Below are 20,426 nucleotides of genomic sequence, written 5' to 3'. Positions count from 1 at the left end.
TGGTAGCCAGCGCCAAGAGTCTGTCCCAGTCCCTGCCTGAGGCAAGGTCTGCTCTCCTCTCTCTGCTCCAGCAGGATTTCCTATTTTGGCATATATATTTCTATAAAATTCCTATCAAACCCAATCCCTCACTCTTTTCTCCTGGGGGAGAAGATGAGAAAACAAACACCCCATGACACCCATTAGTCACATTTTTTAATGTGCTGGCAGCCGAGCCTCAAGTGCTACCACAAGAAACGTGGTGTCAATCCCTACCCGGGACCTGGGAAAACTCGATGTCTGCAATTACACCCCCCTTTGCTTGGGCTACTTCTTTTTTTTCTTAAGGAGGGAGATATTTTTTCCAACCTTGCTGTCAAAGAGAAAGGGCGATAGTTCACGGGGCTCCTTCCATCATGGAACATAATTTGCGGCAGGAGAGGTGCAAGGAAACGGGGAGCAATGCTGTTTCCTCTGGCAGCAGGAGCAAGGCAGCAGCTTTGGCTCCTATTTATTTCCTATTAAGGGAGGTTTTACCAGTGGCAGCTGGTGATTTGAAGGTCTTCTACGCTCCTTTGCTGCTTCTTTTATCTTCTGCACAGCAAGATAATTTTTTGCTACTGAAAAGTGGGTAGCTGAAGGCCTTTGGTTGCAATCGCCTTAATGAAACCGCGGAATTCAGACCTCAGGAACAGATGCTGGGGGAGGCGAGGAGAGCGTGGGTTATGGGAATGGGGTCATGGAAAAGGGAGGCCTGACCTCTGTGGTATCCTGATGGACTTATAATTTGTACCACAGCTCGGATGGGGAGTGCCAGCACCAGCAAGGAGCAATACCAGCAGCACAGAAAGGGGAGAGCCTCTCTCCCTCGGTACTTATACCTGCTTTTCTCACTTTTGTGTTTTTACCTAGTGGGAAAAATGTGTCCCACCCTAAACTGTGAATCCCAATGCTTTCCGATTTTTCTGAGCCCGAAGTCTGGTCTGGATCTCTATTGTCCCCCTCAAATCCCTTTTGCGTTCCTGATTTTGGCATCAGGTGTGATCCCAAGCTGGCAAGGATCCTAATTCTTGCTTAAGGGATGGCTAAAGCCTCCTGAGAACAGGTACTTTGGCAAAACACTGTCCTGGGATGACCCTTGACAGCCATGTCTGCTCCTGCTCACACACTTTGCCTCTGCTGTGAGCTCTGTCATTCCTGAAAGCAAACGCTTTCCCCGTATCATCGGGACTGGGGATGCTACAGTAGCTAATTGTTTTTAAAGCTTTCTCTTTCAGCAGCACGGGTTAGGTACGCCAGCCGCAGCTGTTTCCCTTCCCTTTGAAAGCGGGAGGTTATTCTGACTCCTTCGCTTGGTCTCCTCTCAGTTACTGTTCCTGCGGGGCTGAGCATCTCATGTGTCACGCACCCTTGGGTGCTCCCCGAGCCCGGCTGCCTCCTGAATTGCCTTCTCCCCTACGCAAACCATCCCTCGCCCTGGACTGAGTGAGTTGCGCACGTGGAGATAGGGTGAAACTGCTTCTAAGAGGAAGAAAATAGATCATTTTGTTCTTGGCGAGATTGCGATGACCAGATTAAAGCTATTACCAGGCCAGGTGCCTTCTACCGTCAGAAATTGCCGGCGTCTTTTGAGTTCATTAGCCCTGAGCTTTTGTTGCTGTTAAATGGCGTTGACTTTGAACTCTCCCCACCCTGCTGCTGAGACTGTGAGAGGTCTGAGGTGGAAGCACTTAAAGCTTGTTGTGGAAGCATTTAAACTTGTTCCTTCTCAGTAGAAGTTTTTCTCTCAGGTACCTCTCTCGGGTACCTAGTCCATACCTTTCTCTTGACCCTCTGGGGAACTGAACAAATAATCTGTTGGCAGAAGACTGTGTTTTTCACAGACTTCACCAACTTTCATAGTAAGGATGCTAGTATTAATAGAAATATTAAAAGAATCAGAGCAGTCTGAAAGCTCCATGGAAAAAAAGCAGTAGAATTTCCTGGGAAACCTTTTAAGTTGTTGATAATTCAGTTTAAAGCATTGTGGGGCTTTCTGGAGCAGTAGCTCCATCCACCTCTCAAATTCTGTCTTCTGCCTCAGCTCTGAGCTTGAGCCTTCACTTGCTCTGAAGTGGCTTCTCATTCTCTGGTCTTGCCAGAAATTGTACATGAGGTATAATTTCTCGTGAGGCTGCTTGTGGTGTAGGGTGCTAGTCAACACGACGAAAGGTGGAGGGTGAAACCCCATGCTGTGGGAGTCACCCTCTGCTGTGACTCCAACCATTGGGGGTCATCTCTAGCTCTTGTTCCACCAACCCTTACGTGGTCACCACCTGCGATAAGCCCGCATCATCTTTCTAAAAGCCAGTGGAGTTGCATTTATTTGCAGCAGCAGCAATGGCAGATACTCTTTCATCATTCCCTGGCAATTGAGCCGTGGTCTCCTCTTGATGGGGCAGATTGCCACTGAGACGTGAAGACAAGCTCTAGCAAAGAGCTTTAACCCCAACATGTTCTTGCATGATGTTTCTGGTAGCTTGCCATTGAAATTGGCTGTTTTGCTGGATGCATATTGCAGAGCCTTCCAAAGAGATTTAGCTCTTCAATGTAACTTCAAGATGAGCAAACCACAGCTGTCACTACTGAATCTGCTGTAGGACACTTGGCCCATGGCAGTGATGGGATCAGAGCTGGATCAGACAACTCAGGCTCTGGAGCTCTTATCTCAGGTTTGGTATGTCCTTATCTCAGCTCCTTTTCAGGATCTTGTACACATTCAATATCCCCTTCCATAAAGCAGATGAATATCCTCTTCTCCATCCCAGAGACTTTAATCCCCTAGATATTGATAAAGGACTCTGAGATGCACGTGTGAAAGGTGCTCAGGAGGAACAAAGCTGTATTAACAAGCTGGTAGCTATGTCAGCTCTCTGCTTTCTCATCCCGTATTTATTAAAGCTCCCCTGCAGGAAGCTGTCAAAGTTAATATAAAGTGGAGAAAACTTCCCCCTTTTGGGAAATGAACTCTCCAATTATTAGGAAGGGGGTCTCTGGGTATAAAGTCAACTTTGCCCAGGGACGTGACAGCTTGTGGGGTGGGACGGAAGGTGAGAATGGGGCTGGGAGCAGGGCTTGCCTGCGTCAGGGGTATCGCTTTATTGTAGATGTCATCAGCGTTGGCTCTGTCCTTGGCCTGAGATGAAGCTGGTTGATAAGAACAGTTTACAAGTAGTAAACAAAAGCAACCCAAAACTCCTCAACCTCCCTCCTGAGATAAATATCTACTGAGAGGCTGTTACTGCTGTTGGGTCACGGAGTTTATGTGGATGTCAGAGAACCTGGGCCACCCATGCTGCAGTGAAGGTGACTTGCTTCTCTGTGGTGGCATTTTTGTTTCAAAATCACCTTGCAGGTTACTGGGATGAACAGCCACATTGCTCTTGTGTCTGGCTGAGCATGGACATGTCTTTGCTCTGGCTTTTTGCTGGCAGATCTCTGCCTCTTTCCATCACATGTTGTCCCTTGGGGTCAGACGTGACATCGCAATGGAGGGGAGCTTGTGCTCTCCTACAGTAACTCATGGGGATGGGGTGGTGGGACGGTGCCTGGCTGAGGGTGCTCCTTGCTCCACACTTCTGTCTCTGGTGCTCTCCCCATCCTGTACTTGTTTTGGTGTCAAAGCCACGCCACCGGTGCCGTACCCTGTCCCAGCCTGGCTGTTCACTCAGTCCTTTTCATATCTTACCCTAGATCTGTCCTTGTAGACACCCATTTTTACCTGTGAGCTCCCATTTATACCTGTGAAACCACAGTGAAATCAGTGCAGTCGCTCCAGATTTACCACGTGTTTCTTTTGAAAGTGCCGATCCCTGGGTCAATACGAGCTGTAATGAAGGCAAATCAAATCTGCTCTTAGGCATGGTGATAGTGTGGGCTCTGGTTTTATGGGATGTAAGGCCATTGGAAAGTTGAAGTTCAGCAAACAGAGAGGGAGGCAATCCTGTGCCTCTGCCTGTGAGGGACCCCAGCATCTCGGTGGAGAAGGAAATGGGAACTGGAAATGGCCAGGATGCACGGCCCTTAGGTTTTAGGTCAAGACTGAGCAGTGCCCGAGGCCAGGAAGGAGTTTCCCCATGCAGGATACGTGCTGCCAGCGTGGGTGTGCTACGGTGCACGGGGAAGGTGGGACTCAGACTTTCCTCGGAAGCATCCAGCCTTGGCAGGAGAGCACTGGACTTGCCGGGCCCATGCTCTGTTCCAGCATAGTAATCCCAAAATAGGCACAGCTGGCTTAAAAAAGGAAAAGAAAGAATAAAATAAAAGCAGTCCGTGGGCTGGGTAGACATCCTAGACCCGGAGACTCGAGGAGGAAGCAGACAGTGGTGCAGCGAAACGGCCTGTTTTGTCTCACTGTCCAAAACTACATCATTCATTAACACACCACAATTAATGTTCTGCCTTGGAGGCATACAAGTGTTGAGCTTATTAGCACCAAGTAGAAAGGTCTGAGGCTTTAATATAGTTTGCAAGAGGATTAAGAACACAAAAGGGGCCATAAATTTACAGCCAAATATAAACCAGCTGCTGTGGGCTGGACTGGGGGGGAGGGAGGGAGGGGAGGAGGGAGATGGGGGAGAAGGGCGGGAGGAGGAAGGAGGGATGGGAGGCGGCGGGAATGTACCTTTCATACTGCAAAAATCCCTGACCCAAGTTTTTAAGAGCGTTTTTTAGTTGGTTTTTTTGTGTGGTTTTTTTTTTTTTTTTCATTTCCACCCAGCCTCGCTGCCCTCCTCTGTGTGACTTGTAAATCCCACGGTGGAAAAGAAACCATCCGAGCCCCCCCCAAATCATATCAATCAGCTTGAGCGGGCTGGATTCCAGCTGCCATCGGCTGGCCCGGCTCCAGCCCCTTCTCAGCATGTCCGTGTCGGGCTATTGCCCCGTGAGCTTTATTTAACCCATGGGCAAAAGCCACTGAAGCCGGAGAAAAGGCTTTCATTGATGGAGGAGGGCTCCCGCTCGCGGTCTTGGGGAAGAATTTGTCAGCTAGGTTGGCTCATTGACTTTAGACCAAATAGTGCTGTCATCTACAGTGGTGTAAATCCAGAGTAATTCCAATGGATTAAAAAAAAAAAGCAAAGCACAGGCACTCCTGGCTGAAAGACAGATTTCATGCGTTTTCATAGCGCCTTCCACCCCAAAATGACCTGCAAGCTCAGACCCTGCTTTGAGAAACTGTGCTGTGTCAGAGCATGGTTCCAGCTCAGGAGCTGTACGGATAACCCTGGGAGCTGAACCTCTCTACCTTTTTGTGTCATCTGGGATGGAAGCTGTTGTCCTGTGAGGCACGGAGAAGATGAAAGCCCTCCTCAGGCTTCAGTGCTCTGTGCTGGGTGGAACTGCAATCTGCAGCCCCATAGCTCTGCATGGGTCCAGGCTCCGCTTTTGGTCAGGAATGGGGGATGCCAAAAGCTAATCCCAGACATAGGAGAGAGCTTTTCAGACTCAGGATCCATCTGACATTGTCTTTGTGTAGCTTTGTTTTTCTACTGCATCATACTCCATCCTTCCAAGCAGCTCAAGCTACCTGCTGAGTTGTGGTTTGTAATATCCCGCTCATCCCCCTGGGGACTGAGTGCTTTGTTTTAGATTAATGATGCTCTCCATTACTTCTCAGGTGGCACTTCTACCACTAAATATATCTCTCTGTCAGTCAGCTTGCTCTTAAACTTTCTTTTCCTTAATTTTGTAGGGTGGCCTTGGGTCATCTCAGCCCTTGTCATCTCCTCCCTGGGTTTAGTTTAAAGCTCAGAAGAGGCCTCTGATAGTTGGCAGGAGCTCATATGTTCAGAAGGAGGGACATCTGCACCATCAGATGTGTGCTCATCCCCATATGATGCACAGAGGTCTTACAAGACCTTACTCAGGATTTTGGTTGCAGAGCTGCTGGAGGGAGTGCTTTTCCAAGCGTCTTCCCCTGTTTCTGCCAAGAGACAGATACGTCCTCAGAAAGGTGTATTTATTTCACCTTTGGGATGGAGCAGGCTGCATCATGGGGCGACGGTTTCCCTCTCATGCCCTCTGCCAGCACAGCTGCCCCTTGTGCTCTGCGCAGCTCCCAGCCCATGGAGCACTTGGCAGGACCGAGGTCTAAGTGCTCCTGTGGAAGAGCACTTGAGGCTGGTTTCTTTGCGAAGTCCAGCTCTGTCTCTAGGGAGAGTCCATGCTCTGGGTTATTTAAACGCATGGGGTCCCTTCCCTTTGCTCCCCGCTCTGTTCTCCCAGAAGATGCAGGGGATCAGCAAAAAGGGGACTTTTCTTCTAATATTTCTCCTCCATTGGCTCCGCAGCGGTGGGCAGGGCACTGTCCCTGCTGCCTGGGCAAGCTGCTCTCCTCCTCTTTCGCTTTGGGTAAACTCTCATCTCCACACCACAGATCTGGGCTTTAACACTGTGGTCCAAAACCAAATGGGATAGCCCATTCCAGCTCAACCCAGCCTTCTGACGCTGATGAATGGCTGCTCTGACCATGAAGCCTTGTGCCTGGTGGGTTTGCAGGATGCTCCTTCTCCATGGCTCCAGCCAAAGACACCAAACACAGGCAGTGGGTACGTGCCCTGTTAGACATCTTCTTGGCCAGCTGATACCACCTTTCTAATCCCTTCTGGCTGGACCCAGCTCCTGTTTCTTTGCCACACTGTTCTTTGATGTGATATCTTCTTTTTCTTTCCTTCTGTGTGATGTGATCCCCTCCTTGAAAAGTGGTGACAATATGTAAGGAGAATTTTGCTGTTCTCAAATGCACTGGTTTCCTTGTCAATAAATGGGGGGAGGGCGCTTGGAGCAGCAATTCAGAGGTAGTGTAGGCACACAGATGTTGAAAAACCACAATGTGTTTAGGTATCCCATAAAGTGGGCTAAGAAGCCTAAATCCCTGAACGTAGCTGGTTGAATTTTGCTTTTGTTGGCAATGTTTGGTTTTTTTTTGAGACAAATGGCAGCTTTGCAGAGGGGGGTGCTGAGGCAGATGTAGGGTGTCCTGCTTGTTCCCGGCTCTCCCCCCACCACCCCGTGTGTGCATCACAGCCCCTTTAACCTGATAGCCTGTTAAAGGGTTTTTGGATCAAAAGCGAAGTCTCCCATGCCATGTGGAGGGTTTGTAGGAGAGATGCTCAGACGTGGAGATTTTTGAGACGCTGGGACATGGGGTGCTTGGGCTCATTTTTATTCTGAACTCAAGTGGAAATATGAAATGCTAAACTTTCTCACAACCCTAGATGTTTAAAAAAAAAATTAAAGAATTACGGGTATGTGCAACCCTGAAAGGAGCATGATCATCACAATGTGGCCCAAGGATGCCGAAATGATCTTTACATTTTTTTCACAGCACATTTTTTTGAGAATCATTCAGATTTCAATAAAACTGCCTTTCACAAAGGCACTCCATTTCTTTTCTTCACTTGGGCTGAGTTTGGAGACTCCACCTACAGTAAGCAGACTTCCTTTGGAGACAAGTCACAGCATTCGTGGGGCTCTTGCACTTCTTCCTGGGAGAGGTTGCTGCCTTCAGGTCCCCTGAGACACCCGTGCTCCTCACCTGCACTCTGCGTGCAGCACTGTGCTTTGATAAGCAAACCCAGCGTTGCTCATTTTGGGTAGTTGGGAGCTGAAACTCTTGGCTTTTCCCTCTCAATTGGCCTGGATTGCTCCCATGATGGAGCATGGCAGAAGACGCTGAAGTGGTCCATGTGCGCCATTTTCCAATTATGGCACGGGGAGAAAAGGCATCAGCTCTTTGCTATGTGCCTGTGAAAGGCAAAGCCCTTTAAAAATAGATGGCAGAATGTCAGGGCAGCGGTGGGGTTTTGTGGAGGCCCTCTTCTCTTTGCAGTGCCTTGCATAGTCTTCACAACTTCTTTGCTGTGTTTTCTCTTTGCTTGTGCTCCTGATGCCAGGGCAGCCTCTTGCCCATAAGCCTTCTCATCCCGCTCCAAAAATATCATGGTTTACAAGCCCGCTGGAGCATGGCAGTGGGCTCTATGTCTGGCAGACCCATGTCTGATGCCAGAGAGAGGCAGACATCCATTATAATGTGGCGACAGGACAGGGTTGGGACAAACACCGCCTGACCTTTGAAACGTAGAAGAAACAGTACGTCTCCAGGTTGAGACACCGCTTTGGATGCTTCCTGACACGTCCTGCCGGCCAAGCTGCTGGTGGGTGCCAAATTGGTTCGTGAAAACATCTCCATGCTAATCACGCCTTCGTTTGGTCGGGCCAACAGCTCTGGCTGGCGCGGGCTGGATGAGACGCAGGTGTCTGATCCCAAAACATAAGTTTTCCTCCTGGAGGGGAGGCAGGAAAAGCTCCATTCCCTCTTTGCCATGCTGATGTGCCGGTGGGAGCAGGGGACCTGCAGATCACGGATGGCAAAAGGCGAGGGCTGAAGCTGGTGTTTGGAGCTGGCACCAAGGGATGGTAGCACAATGAAAAGCATTGTCCCTGATGAATCCTCTCCACCCCAGCCGCTAAATGAAGTCTTTGCTACGCATGAAAATGCTGTGGGTTGAAGCTCAGGGCTCTTCTCTTGAATGCCCTCTCCTCTTCGGTGTGGTTTAAGGACAGGGCTAGGGTATCCTCCAGCCAGGACTGGGGGAAGTTCGTTGTCACACGGAGCTGGACCTCTCCAGGAGATGCTGGAGCTGAGACACTGGGAATGAATTTTCTGCCTTAGGAAGACCATAAATCTTTAAATATCCTGTTTCCACTATGAGACAGACTCAGAAGTTTCCAGCCAGGCTCGCTGGGTGGTGGTGTCTCCCTCGGTGCAGGGTGAGTGCATGTGTGCAGGTGTGAATGAATGCCCCTGGATGGAGCAAATCCCCAGCCTTGGCTCTTTTGGGACATACCAAAATGTGAAAAAAATGGGGGCTCTTTCCAGCACCCCCCAAAAATCCTGGCCACTGCCCCGGCACTGCTGCCAAGGCCACCCGACCGGACCCCCACCACGGCTGGGCTATTGCATCTCGGTGTAGGCAGAGCTGGGCACCCCCTTAGAGCTGGTTTTGCCTCTTGGCAGCTCTGGAGCAACTTTTTTTGCACTGATGCTCCTTGGCTTTGCCTGGTCTTGCTCCGGCGAGTGGCTGAGACATTCGGCTCGTCTTCACTAGAGGGCGCAGGAATTTTAGGCTAGAAACGTGCGGAGGTTTGTCGGGGAAAGTTGGCTGCCTTTTCCTCCTTTTTAATCAACTGGAAAGATGCAGGGTTGAACTGGAGGTGACTGGAAGGGGATCCAGACTTGTGTCTGGCTGGGGAAGGATCCGCTGACATCTGGGATTAGGCGGCGTGGAGCACAGCGGCGGCGAGTGGACGGGACGTTGCAGTGAGCCAGCAGCGTGGCCAGGGCTCGCAATGTCGGTCAGCCCCATGGCTGTGAACTGCAGGCTGTGGCAGATGGAGGGTGCAGACGGCTGGGGCTGTAGGAGCCTGGTAGCTCAACTCAAAAAAGGGTGGACAACTCAAAAAAGGGTGAAAAAAAAGAAAAGAATCCTCCTCAGTCCAGTGCTAAATGCTCCCTCTTTTTCAGGCTGGGCAGGTGGTGTGTTGACCTTCATAAAGGCTCAGTCTTGCCTTCCTGAGGGTCCCCTCGCTGCACATTACTCCTTGGGACAGGCACTCTCCTCTTCAGGGTCTGGCTTTGTCTGCGGGGTGTGGATCCGGCCCTGAGCTGGTTCTCTTCACCACAGCAGCAGTTTTGCACAGCGGGACCAAAGGCATTTCTTGGGCTGCTGAGCTTTTTGCAGGGTGCAGGGCGTCCCCAAGCACTTTGTTTTGTTGGAGATGCTGGGCAGAACTTGGGGAGGATGGGGTTTGCCCCAGGTTGGGAGCCACCTCCATCAGGATGGTGGCTTCAAGCCTTCGCACTCCTTAAGCAAAGGCTGTCTCCTTATTGGCTCTGCTTTCAGCTGGAGAAACTGAGTCACGATAAGGATTTGGGGAGAGCAGGGTGATTCACTGGGAGCCTCTGTCCTTATCCCAGGCCCCTTATCATGGATGAAGGGCAGATGCGAGCCAGATGGGGAAGACATTGGTGTCCCTTTGCTGGCCCCACTCAGGAGGTCCTGTCCCATCCCTGTCGAGCAGCTCGTGGCTGCCAGCTCTCCTTCAGCCAGGAGTGCATCAAAGCCTGATGTCCTGCTCATGGCCACCAGGAACTGGCCCTTTCCCAGCTCCCTTCATATCTTCTCCAGGCAGCTGAGGCACTCAGCTTTAGCACCTCCAGCTTTTCTTTTATGAGTGGCTGCTTTTTCACCCCGTCACACAGGCAGGTCTGCCTGAGCATCGCTGCCCTTTCCAGGCTTAAAAATAGCTTTTGAAGCATGGAAAGGCAGCAGAAAGCAGCAGCTGCACCATCTCGTGCCCTCACAGTGATCTAGCTGTGGCCCCGCTGTTCATTCATTCACTCCTCCCCTCTGTTCATTCATGCCTCCGCTCTGCATAGCCATCCGGGGATGGCTGTCTGTCTGCAGGCAGATCTGTCTGTTGTTCTGCTTGCATTTTCCTCTCCCAGCCCTCCTCCTGCCATCCCGTTTGCACGCTAGTATTTCCACGAGGAACCTCTGAGCTCTGCCCCACTGTGTATCGTGTGATGAGTTTTACTCGGGGCTCAGCCTGAGTGCAGCTTGTTATGAAGCGGCTCTTGTCGAGCCTCCTGCCCAGGGCTGCGAGGGGACAGAGGTGTTATTTCACCAAACAAACTCCCAGCAAATGATGTGCATTAGCAATGAGGGGTCGCAGCCAGGAAAATGTTACCTTTCCCTTTGAGTGCTGACTGCGAAGGAAATTCTCACATTTACAGCTCCAGTGAGTCCGGGGCTCATGGAAAGAGGGGGCGGCTTTGACTTCTCTCCTCTTGTTGGTTTGATAACTTTGCAGCCCCCCCACCGTGCATTGAGCCCCCCGGGAACTGGCCACCGGTGGAGGCTGCACAGGCTTGCAGCTCCTGCCTTGAGAGCCTGTTTTAATTTGGTTTTCCCGGAGGCCTGGCATGCGGCGGTGCGTGTGTGCACGCCGCCCCATGTGTGTGTGTGGAGGTTAATAAAAAATAAACAAACAGCACTTTTTCCTCCGGTACACTCTGGGAGGGATGCGGCGGGGATGCCGAATGAAAGCATGTGCTGTGGGCCGCGTCGGGGAGGGCTGAAGGGACATTCCTGGCATTGCTGAGCTCCTCGTGCAACGCAAGGGCCCTGGCCCAAATTGGAGTAAGGAGCCCTTAGCATCGGGGACTTGGGGAGGCCCACTCCCGCACAGTGTTTACTCGCAGAGCTTAAATTAATACTGTCTGCTGACATCAGTTTTTTCGCCCGGTTTCCCAAGGAAATGAGCCGTGTGTGATTGCAGCCTCTGCGTACGTGTGCGCCTCTCTTCCCAACTTGAACCTCTGTCTAAGTTCAGCCAGATTTCACATAGATCCTAAACACCTCAAAAATAATTATTTTACTTAATTTTTTACATATATTAAAAAAGGGTGGTTGATATGCAGGAGAAACTGCAACAGCTTCCCATTGAGAGAAAAGCTTGCCTGTGTCTGCGTGTGTGCGCAACCGTAATGTTAGACACTAGAGAATTCCCGTGGAAGAGATGTATTAGTGGCATCCAAACCTGGGGCTGAATGTAACTGTGAGCCATGAGACGTGGAGCTGTGGGAAAGCTGGCTCCATCCGTCCTGCCACGTGTGGGGTGAAGCGTTACCTCCCGTCTCTCTTTTGCATTGTGTTATGGCCTGTCATTTGTGATGGTTGTGGCAGGGATCACCCTGCGGAAGATCTGTTAGCTGATATTTCTCCATTGACCTTTTTTGGCAGCGATTTTAGAAATTGGTGATGCCGGATGATGATGAGTCTTCTGCTAAGTGGGCCTGTGATGTCCATTTTCATGGACAGGAGCTAGTTACTAGAGAACGCAAAGAGGAGGGGACTGTTGGGACTGTGTAGAAATCTCTGCTCACTCTGTTTTGTAGGTTTTCTCCAAAATCTTCAGCCATGAGGCACTGGAGAGCTATCTCCCCAAGATCCAGGTGGTGATCAAAGACACCCTTCGGGCCTGGAGCAGCAACCCTGAGTCCATCAATGTCTACCATGAGACCCAGAAGCTCACCTTCCGCATGGCCATCCGTGTCCTGCTGGGCTTCCGCATCCCTGATGAGGAGCTCAACCGTCTCTTTGATGTCTACCAGCAGTTTGTGGAGAATGTTTTCTCCTTGCCTGTGGATCTGCCCTTCAGCGGCTACAGGAGGGTAAGAGATTTGGGATGAGTCTTCCCCCAGCCTATAACACCAAATTATTGGGATTAATGGGGCGGTGGCTAATACCCATCTCTACAGGTTCTTGGTGGAATTTCTTCTCACCTTCTGACCTCTAGAAGCAGGTCCATTTTGGGGGTACAAAATCTTGTTTCGGTAGCGTGGAGAGGGAGATCCATTCATATGTTTTTAGAGTGCTAGGAACCATGCAGTTTGATGCTAGAGAGAACGTAGTCAGGATTTGCCCTGATTTGATGGGTATTTTTTCCTCTCTTGTAACTGGCAGGTTTGCTGTATTTTTTTGTTTGTGGGATCCTTCTTCTGTTAATTCCCTCCTGTCCCCAGGGAAAAATACATCAGTGGACGTTCTAATTTCATGAACTGTTCTCATTTTTCAATGAATGATGCACACCAAAAACGTAATAAAAAAACACAGGCAAAAATTTGTATTTTTTTCATGGGGAATTTTGGTAGCAGAAATTCAGGAGTCTAAAATTTATTTTTGTGATTCTCACTGCAAATTTTGTTACTGTTATTTCACCACATGAATGAGCCCAACCATTTGCAGCCCTGGAGCATTTGCAGCAGCAGGTTAGCCCAGTGCAGCCGCACTCAGATAGGAATTACTTTACTGAGACCAGGTGATAAAATTGCTCGGGAAGCCCATTATGCTCCCAGGAAGAGGATCCTTTCAGATTAATTGACTTTCCTTTGAGAGACAATTTTCCCAGGGACTGCCGTACATCCCAGGGTGAGCCGGAGGCCTGTGAACTGGTGCGGTACTGGGGCTCCCACATCAGACCTATCATTTACATGTAGGTGCTGATTACTCTTGCCTGTAATCTCACCCGCTCGGGGCTTGTTCCTGCTGCCCAGGGAACAACTTCAGCATCTTTGTGCTTCTCTTTGAGCATCTGCAATTGCAGTCGTATTACTTAGACATGTCCTGAGCACGTCTCCAGCTCCTGAGGACGCTGCGCTGGGGATAGTGGTGCTGGAATGGTATGGAATGGAATAGAATAGAATAGAACAGAACAGAACGGAATATTTCAGTATGAAGGGATTTACAATGATTGTCTAGTCCAACTGCTAGCCCAACTAGCATTGTGTCCTGCATGATCTGATGGCTTACTGCTCCACAGGGCATCCGGGCACGCGAGACGCTGCAGAAGGGGTTGGAGAAAGCCATCCAGGAGAAACTGCAGAACACACAGGGCAAGGACTACGCCGATGCGCTGGACATCCTGATAGAGAGCGGCAAAGAGCATGGCAAGGAGCTAACCATGCAGGAGCTGAAGGTAAAGATCTTCCCCATGGTCACTTTATCCTTGCTGTGCTCAGGGCAAGGGCTCCCCAAAGAGCAAAGCGTGAGATAGTGTAAGTAGGATTTTTTGTGGCAGACCTGAGATGGTCAGTGAGAGCTGGGAGACCACAGTGCGTTGTTGGAGCTGCAGGTGAATCCTGGTCTGGTGGACTATGGTGCCAACAAGCCAGTTGCTTTCTTATGGGCTATGTTTATTTGCAGATCATGCTCAATCTTTTCTAAAAAGCATTTCCAGGGAATATCAAAAGACTGTACAAGTTCGCTGACGCTTGCAGCCTTAATCAGCTTTACCCCTTGACCCATCCACCTTATGGTGCCTTCTTTGCAGGGCAAATGAGCCCTTGTCAGGTTGTTATCTGCAGCAGGGTCATGGCATAACTTGTCCTTCATATGCTATCAAGAGCCATCCTCAGGGCTTTTTTTCCAGCCTGTCTGGCCCTCAGTATCCTCCAAGGCTCTGCGGCAAGCTCCCCAGGGTGCGCATCCAGGACCTGTGCCTGCACAAGGAGAGACCTTGCGGTTAGACATGACCAGGCTGAAGAGTTGTTGGGGAAAAAAAGTGCCCCATGGCAGCCTGTGTGCCTGTCCCTTGATGTGCCATGGCTGCTGGTCTGTCTATCTGCCCATCCCTCGTGTCTTACCCTGGCTTCCCTCTTGTCTTTCAGGATGGCACCCTAGAGCTCATCTTCGCTGCCTACGCCACCACCGCCAGCGCCAGCACCTCTCTGATCATGCAGCTCCTCAAACACCCCCGGGTCCTGGAGAAGCTGCGAGAGGAGCTGCGCAGCAAGGGCATCCTCCACAACGGCTGCATCTGCGAGGGCTCCCTCCGGCTCGACAACATCAACAGCCTCCACTACCTGGACTGTGTCATCAAGGAGGTGCTTCGCCTCTTCACCCCCATCTCCGGGGGGTACCGGACGGTGCTGCAAACCTTCGAGCTGGACGTGAGTATTGCCATCTCCTCAGGGTGCGGCTGCACTGTGAGCTCCCCAAAACAGCCTTGTGCGTCTTGTTGCAAAGCTTGCTTAAGCCTGGCTTAGATGAGACCCTAGGGAGGACAAATTAGGTCCTGCTGGTGATGGGAGCTGGAATTGCTCTGGATTCAGAGGAGGGTGATGGGATCTGGCCCACGGCAGGGAAGGGATGCATTCGAGCTGTCAAAGAGGAGACAGGCGTGGTGCTTCAAAGAGCAACTCGTGACGATGTTTGACGCCAAAAATTAAACTGGGGTGTGACAAGGGAAAGGTTTACTGCAAAGGGCATCTCTAGGCTGCTGGATGACAGGCAGATTACTCACCACAATGGCTGGAATTTCCTACTAGCAAAACAAAATCTTGAGACCTGGCTTGTCACTGTAAATCCTACTAATGTAATGATTTGAGTCGGAAACCTTTTAAAGTGCTCAGGGGATGATAAATCCGCTTCGTTTCTCATCGCCCAGGCCCTGACATGTGCGTTGGGTGTGTGGGGCTGACAGACGGCGGGGTGTGAGCAAAACCCTGGGATGCTCTGGGGAGGGCTGGCTGGCACGTGGGGCACGGCACGGGCGCGAGAAAAGCTGCTTCTATTTCCCTGGCGGCAGTCAAGCACCGCGGGGTTCCTGGTAGGAGACTCCTGCCAGCGACCGCAAAGCAAACAAATAGCAATGGATCATCCGGCGGGTCCCTGGGATAGAAGCAGGAATAAACCCAGGATACCCATCTCCCTGCCTTGTGCGCCGTTCTCTCTGATTTTCTTTTAAATCTGCATCATGCTTGAGTAATAAACCCAAAGAAAATGGGAAAAAGCAGACAAAGTGAAATGGCTTTACCTCATCCTCCCGCTCCCTCTCTCTTTGCAGTAGGGTTGACTCACTCTGGTTTTCTCTCCACCCTTTCCCTCTTCTCTGCAGGGTTTCCAAATCCCCAAAGGCTGGAGTGTCATGTACAGCATCCGGGACACCCACGACACCGCCCCCGTCTTCAAGGACGTGGATGTCTTCGATCCTGACCGCTTCGGGCAGGGTCGAAGCGAAGACAAGGACGGCAGGTTCCACTACCTCCCCTTCGGAGGAGGCGTACGGACCTGTCTGGGCAAGCACCTGGCCAAGCTTTTCCTCAAGGCACTGGCCATCGAGTTGGCCAGCACCAGCCGCTTCGAGCTCGCCACCAGGACTTTTCCCAAAATCACTCTGGTGCCCGTGGTCCACCCAGTTGACGGACTCAAGGTCAAATTTTTCGGACTGGATTCCAACCAGAACGAGATCCTGACAGGGACAGATGCCATGCTGGGGGCGACGGTGTAAAGCCCATGGTGGCGGCGCGAGGGACGGGCGGCCGGGGGACGGAGGGGTGGGGTGGGGGCAAGGGGACGAACAGGAGGGGAGGAGAGAGGGATGAGAAGCTTCTCCATGACGCTCGCTTCGCGGAGCCTCTGGGTCGGGACTGCTTTCTCCACTGGTGAAGCTGCCAAAACTGTTTTGCTCTATCTGCGGGGTGTTGAGAAGGTTGGGGTGTCGTCATGCGTCTTGTTTCATTTGAAAGGAGGAAGGAGTTGCAAAGCCCGAGTCGAGCTGGGATGTCTGACCATACACAGTATCTAAATATTATAAATATATATATATATATATAAAAAAATATCTATAAAACACTTCTGCTGCGAGGAGGAGCGCTGCAAAGGCCCGACTGCAGGAAAGGCTTTGGAAATCAGCTGGTGATCAGAGGTCTGGTGTCCCGGGGCGGCTCTCGGGTGGCCTCTGATCTTTTTTTTTTAACAGTGTTAAATTAGCTGGTGATAACAGTGTTTTGTTTTTTGTTGTTGGGTTTTGGGATTTTTTTTTTGTTCATTTGTTTGGTTGTGTTTTTGGTTTTGGGGCGTTGGAGGCTTTCCTGGGTGAAGGGGAGGCAAGCGATGCCTGTTCCCATTCCCATTCCTTCTCCCGCTGGGGCAGGCTGGGGAGGGGGAGCTGCCGTTTCACCTCTGCTGCGGGACTGAAAAACCCTGTGGTATCTTGTCCAGGGCCGAACAGACGGTGAGACGTCCCTCCGAGGCCTCAGACAAGTGCGTATTTGCATTTTGCAAAATGCAGTTTGCGTTTGGGGCTCTGGGGTGGGGGGGTGCCCTTTTTTTCTCGTTGAGTTTCCTGCTGCTGCTACACAGCCTGTGTGCACCCATTCCCCTGCCGCAGCCCCTCACTTTCCCGTGCAAAGGCACCTGTTTTGGGGGCATTTCGGTGCCTTTGCTCTCCTTCAAGGTGCAGGCACCAGCCTCCGAACTGCATAGCCCTGCCGACCCACCACAGCTCTCCAGGCACCAGGGGGCTGAGCAAAGCCACCCGCTCAGAGCTGCTCATTTCAGTGCACCCTCTTCCATGGGAGGCATTTGCATTAAAGGTGATCTCTATAAATAAGCCAACGTACGCATTGTTTGTCTCGTGATTGGGTTTTGTTTGGTGATGGGAGAACTTGGCAGGAAGGAGACTGAGCGATGGTTTCCTGGCAAGCTATCCACCCTGTCCCACCACTAAGCTGGGAGAGGGGCCCTGCCAAAAACTTCTCCAGCACAAACAAGCAGCCACCAAGGTATCTTGCATTCAATTTGCTGGGTGGGCCTATTTTTTTTGTTTGTTTTGTTTTTGCATGCAAGAGGCTTCTGGGTTGAGTGTGCGATGGGTGGGTTGTGTTGAAAGTGGACATTGCCTCGCACATGGGTGCAGAGCAAAAGCTTCCTGAGCACCCCGGCAGGCATTTGGTTCAGACCAGAGCCAAGTAGCAGGTTGGGAGATTCCTCTCTGACTTGAGACATCTCTGCCCAGCCCCACTCCTCTCCCATCTCCTTCTCTTCGAGGTGGAAAGAACAAGACAAGGACCATGGCCGAGACCTCTCCTAACCGTGATGGGAAAAGATCTCATGCTTGGGTGGTCAGCTTGGCTTTCTGCTTTAAAGGTGTCCAGATAAGTCAGAGGGGTTGAAATAAGAAAGGCTAAGGGGCAGATGTGGCTTACCAGGTTGCTTTGCAGGTTGTGCTTTTGACGAGTGGGTGCCTCTTTGGAAGGTCGAAGGAAGTGTGAAGCAAGCGATGGTGATGGCTGCCTTTGCCAGCCCATCGTCTGGTGGGGGCAAGGAGGAGGGAGGCAGTTTTTTAGCCAGGGGAAGCACTTGAGGTCGGATTGCCGTCAGCCAAGCTGCCAGAAACCCCCCAGGATCATCCCGGCGGATGGTCTCCACTCATGCCAGGGTTCACAGCTTGATTTTCAGGTTGATTTAACCTGAAATAAAACTCCCAATCTGCTAGGAGATGCCATTCAAATCCAGACCTTGCCTTCTGGTTGGTAAACAACGTGCCAAACCCAAAAGCAAGGTCTCAGGAGCCTTTAATTACGTGTACCATGTCCCTGAAGCAGAGGTTCACCTAGTTTGACAGCTTGGAAATTTTGAGTGATACAACGCTAGCTCAGGCACTGTTGAGATTTCAGGTATTTTCCTTGGCCCTGATGGAGAGACAACTTCCCTGGTGACAAAAGGAGCTTAATCACAATCAAAATCTCAAAGGGCAAAGGAGAACATGGAGCTGAGCGCGGTGGGAACGGGTGAGTCGCCCAGGGGCCAACATTTGGGGAAAGGTAAGTGGCACGTGAGGGTGTCCACGACCTTTGTGGGTGATAAGCCCTTGTAGGACATGGGGACAGGGGCAGGAGGTGGATGATCTGCAGGGGGGAGCTGCAGGGTGAAAACCCATCAGAGACCCACCGCCAGGGTGCTCTCCAGGAGCCTGCATTTCCCTCTGAGACTTCTCAGGGGAATAAAACTGCTCGGGGGAGAGGAGGCTGAAAAAGGGGAGAGATGGAGAGGGGAACAGACAACAAAGTTAAAAGGTCTGGTTAAAGCTCACAGGTGGCTTCGCGCCACACTTTGGCGAGCAAAAGCTCTTGGGCAGACTTTTCTGAAAGGGCTCGGTCCCGCTTGTGCTTACGGGAAATCAGTGAAGGGTTTTGCTGAAATTTTTATTTTAACTTCCAATGTCATTACAAAGTGAAAACCAAACATGCTTTTGAGTGAGTGGTTGATTGGAGAGCGGTAATGTAAGATGCATACATCCATTATATATATATGCTTACATCATGTGTATATATAATGTTTGTGTGTGTGAGTAGTTAATCTAGGCATAAGTAAGTCATGCTTTTGTTTTTCCATTCCTAACTAATATAACTTGACTAAAAAAGTTGCTGCAGTGGGTTTGCAGAATAAAGCACTTTGAATCTCAGAATTGTTTGTTGTTTTTTTTTCTTAGCACAGTCCAATTTGCTATAATATTATTTTATACACAAATTTTTTTTGTCTGTCTTTATAAACTATTATAAGTACTATTTTTGTTATAATTCAAAATAGATATTTAGTATAAAGTTTTGCTGTTAAATATTTGTTATTTAGTAAAATATGATTTTTTTTCTCTTTATTGTAAACATTGTCTGGAAAAATATTAATATGTTTTATCACAGTTGTTTTTAATATTAAAAAAAAGAAAAAAGCACTTGTGGGGTTTTTCGTTATGAAATTGGTGCCGTGTGAACATGTGTTTCAGTCATGTGGTTTATAATATGTATATAATATTATGTGTTGCATATTAAAATGAATGTTGTGTATTTTGTGATCTTAAAAAAAAATAATCCATGTGGCTATTTTATAGACTTCCATAATAAAAAGAGTTGAATCTCCAAACTTTTTGTTTCATATCCTTCTGCATCTCCTTTCAAAGGGCTTGTGGCCTCCTGGTTTGGGGTCTCGGGATAACACTCCCACCCTGGGAACCTGGGCACCCCATAAGTGGGATTTTTGCACCCACCTGGGACCTATCAGTTTCCATGGCCAGGGTGAGGCCTTACTCTCTGGCACGGCTTGAAATATAGGAAATTCCTCTTAAAAGTAAGAAAACACCTTTTTATGGGGAGGATGTCCAAACATTGAACCAAGTTGCCCAGAGATGTTGTAGAGTCTCCATCCCTGGAGATATTCAGAGCCTGACTGGACATGGTCCTGAGCAACCTACGAAAGTTCCCCCACTCTTGAGGTCCATCCCACCCTGAGGGTTCTGGCCAAAGCTTTTACCTCTCCCCAGCAAGAGACAGAGGCTGGACAAAAGAAGCAAGAGGGAAGGAAAGTTGCTTGTGTGCATTGGCCTTTGCTGCTGGGTCTTTCAGGAGCTCACACCATACAGAGACAGCATGGGAGACCACCATGGGTTGAAGAACATACATACACCCAAATACTGATTGCATTGGGAGGCTGGATGGTGGGCAGGATGTGTGTTGTGGACCAGATGAGGCATGACACACTTCCCAAGGGTAGCCCAGGTGGGAAGGACCCTGTGATGGGCAGCAGGAGTGCTACAGGTCAGGTGGGAGAATAGAGGTTGTCCCTAGCCCTCCCGTCATCTCCCATTTGGGCTATTGAAAGATTGACTGCTCCATTAATGAGCTCCTCAGCAAACCTGTGTACCAGAGTCTTCTGTAAGCAGGGCTTGCTTTGAGCTTCCTAAATTCAAAACGTTTCAGGAACTTTTGGCCCTGAGTGATGGGATGAAGTGCTTTGCATGAGATGTGACAGGACAAGCTACTGGTGGGAGTTTCAGCTGCGCCCATCCCAGAGTGGAGATGAGGTGGTTGGGAATGCTTAGAGTAATTAGGTAATTATTTAAGTAATTAGCTTCTGTCTCCTTGGTCTTCTCCCCATAAAAAAAAAAGCTCTGATAGTATCCTGGCTGTGGTGGGAGTGTTGGAGAACAGGATGTTGCTGCTCTGCAAACCCTTCCTATGATCACATTCAAAGGCAAGCGAGGACTGGAGGAATTAATATAGC

At 50.1% G+C, this 20,426-nt stretch overlaps 1 protein-coding gene across 2 annotated transcripts in view; it reads left to right on the top strand.

The window, feature by feature from the left end:
- Positions 1–19,251, top strand: part of LOC134516730 (cytochrome P450 26B1) — a 30,529-nt gene extending 11,278 nt beyond the window's left edge. For both annotated transcript variants that reach the window (XM_063337244.1, XM_063337245.1), the window contains exons 5-8: positions 11,984–12,259; positions 13,408–13,563; positions 14,255–14,536; positions 15,484–19,251. In XM_063337244.1, coding sequence (XP_063193314.1) covers positions 11,984–12,259; positions 13,408–13,563; positions 14,255–14,536; positions 15,484–15,876 — 1,107 coding nt within the window. In that variant the 3' untranslated portion in view covers positions 15,877–19,251. The remainder of the gene's footprint in view (positions 1–11,983; positions 12,260–13,407; positions 13,564–14,254; positions 14,537–15,483) is intronic.
- The last annotated feature ends 1,175 nt before the right edge of the window (positions 19,252–20,426 follow it).

The sequence above is a fragment of the Chroicocephalus ridibundus genome, chromosome 5 (assembly GCF_963924245.1).
Source record: "Chroicocephalus ridibundus chromosome 5, bChrRid1.1, whole genome shotgun sequence".
In the NCBI taxonomy this organism is placed as follows: Eukaryota; Metazoa; Chordata; class Aves; order Charadriiformes; family Laridae; genus Chroicocephalus; species Chroicocephalus ridibundus.
The sequence above is the reverse complement of the archived record's forward strand: the minus strand, read 5'-3'. Positions and strand labels throughout refer to the sequence as shown.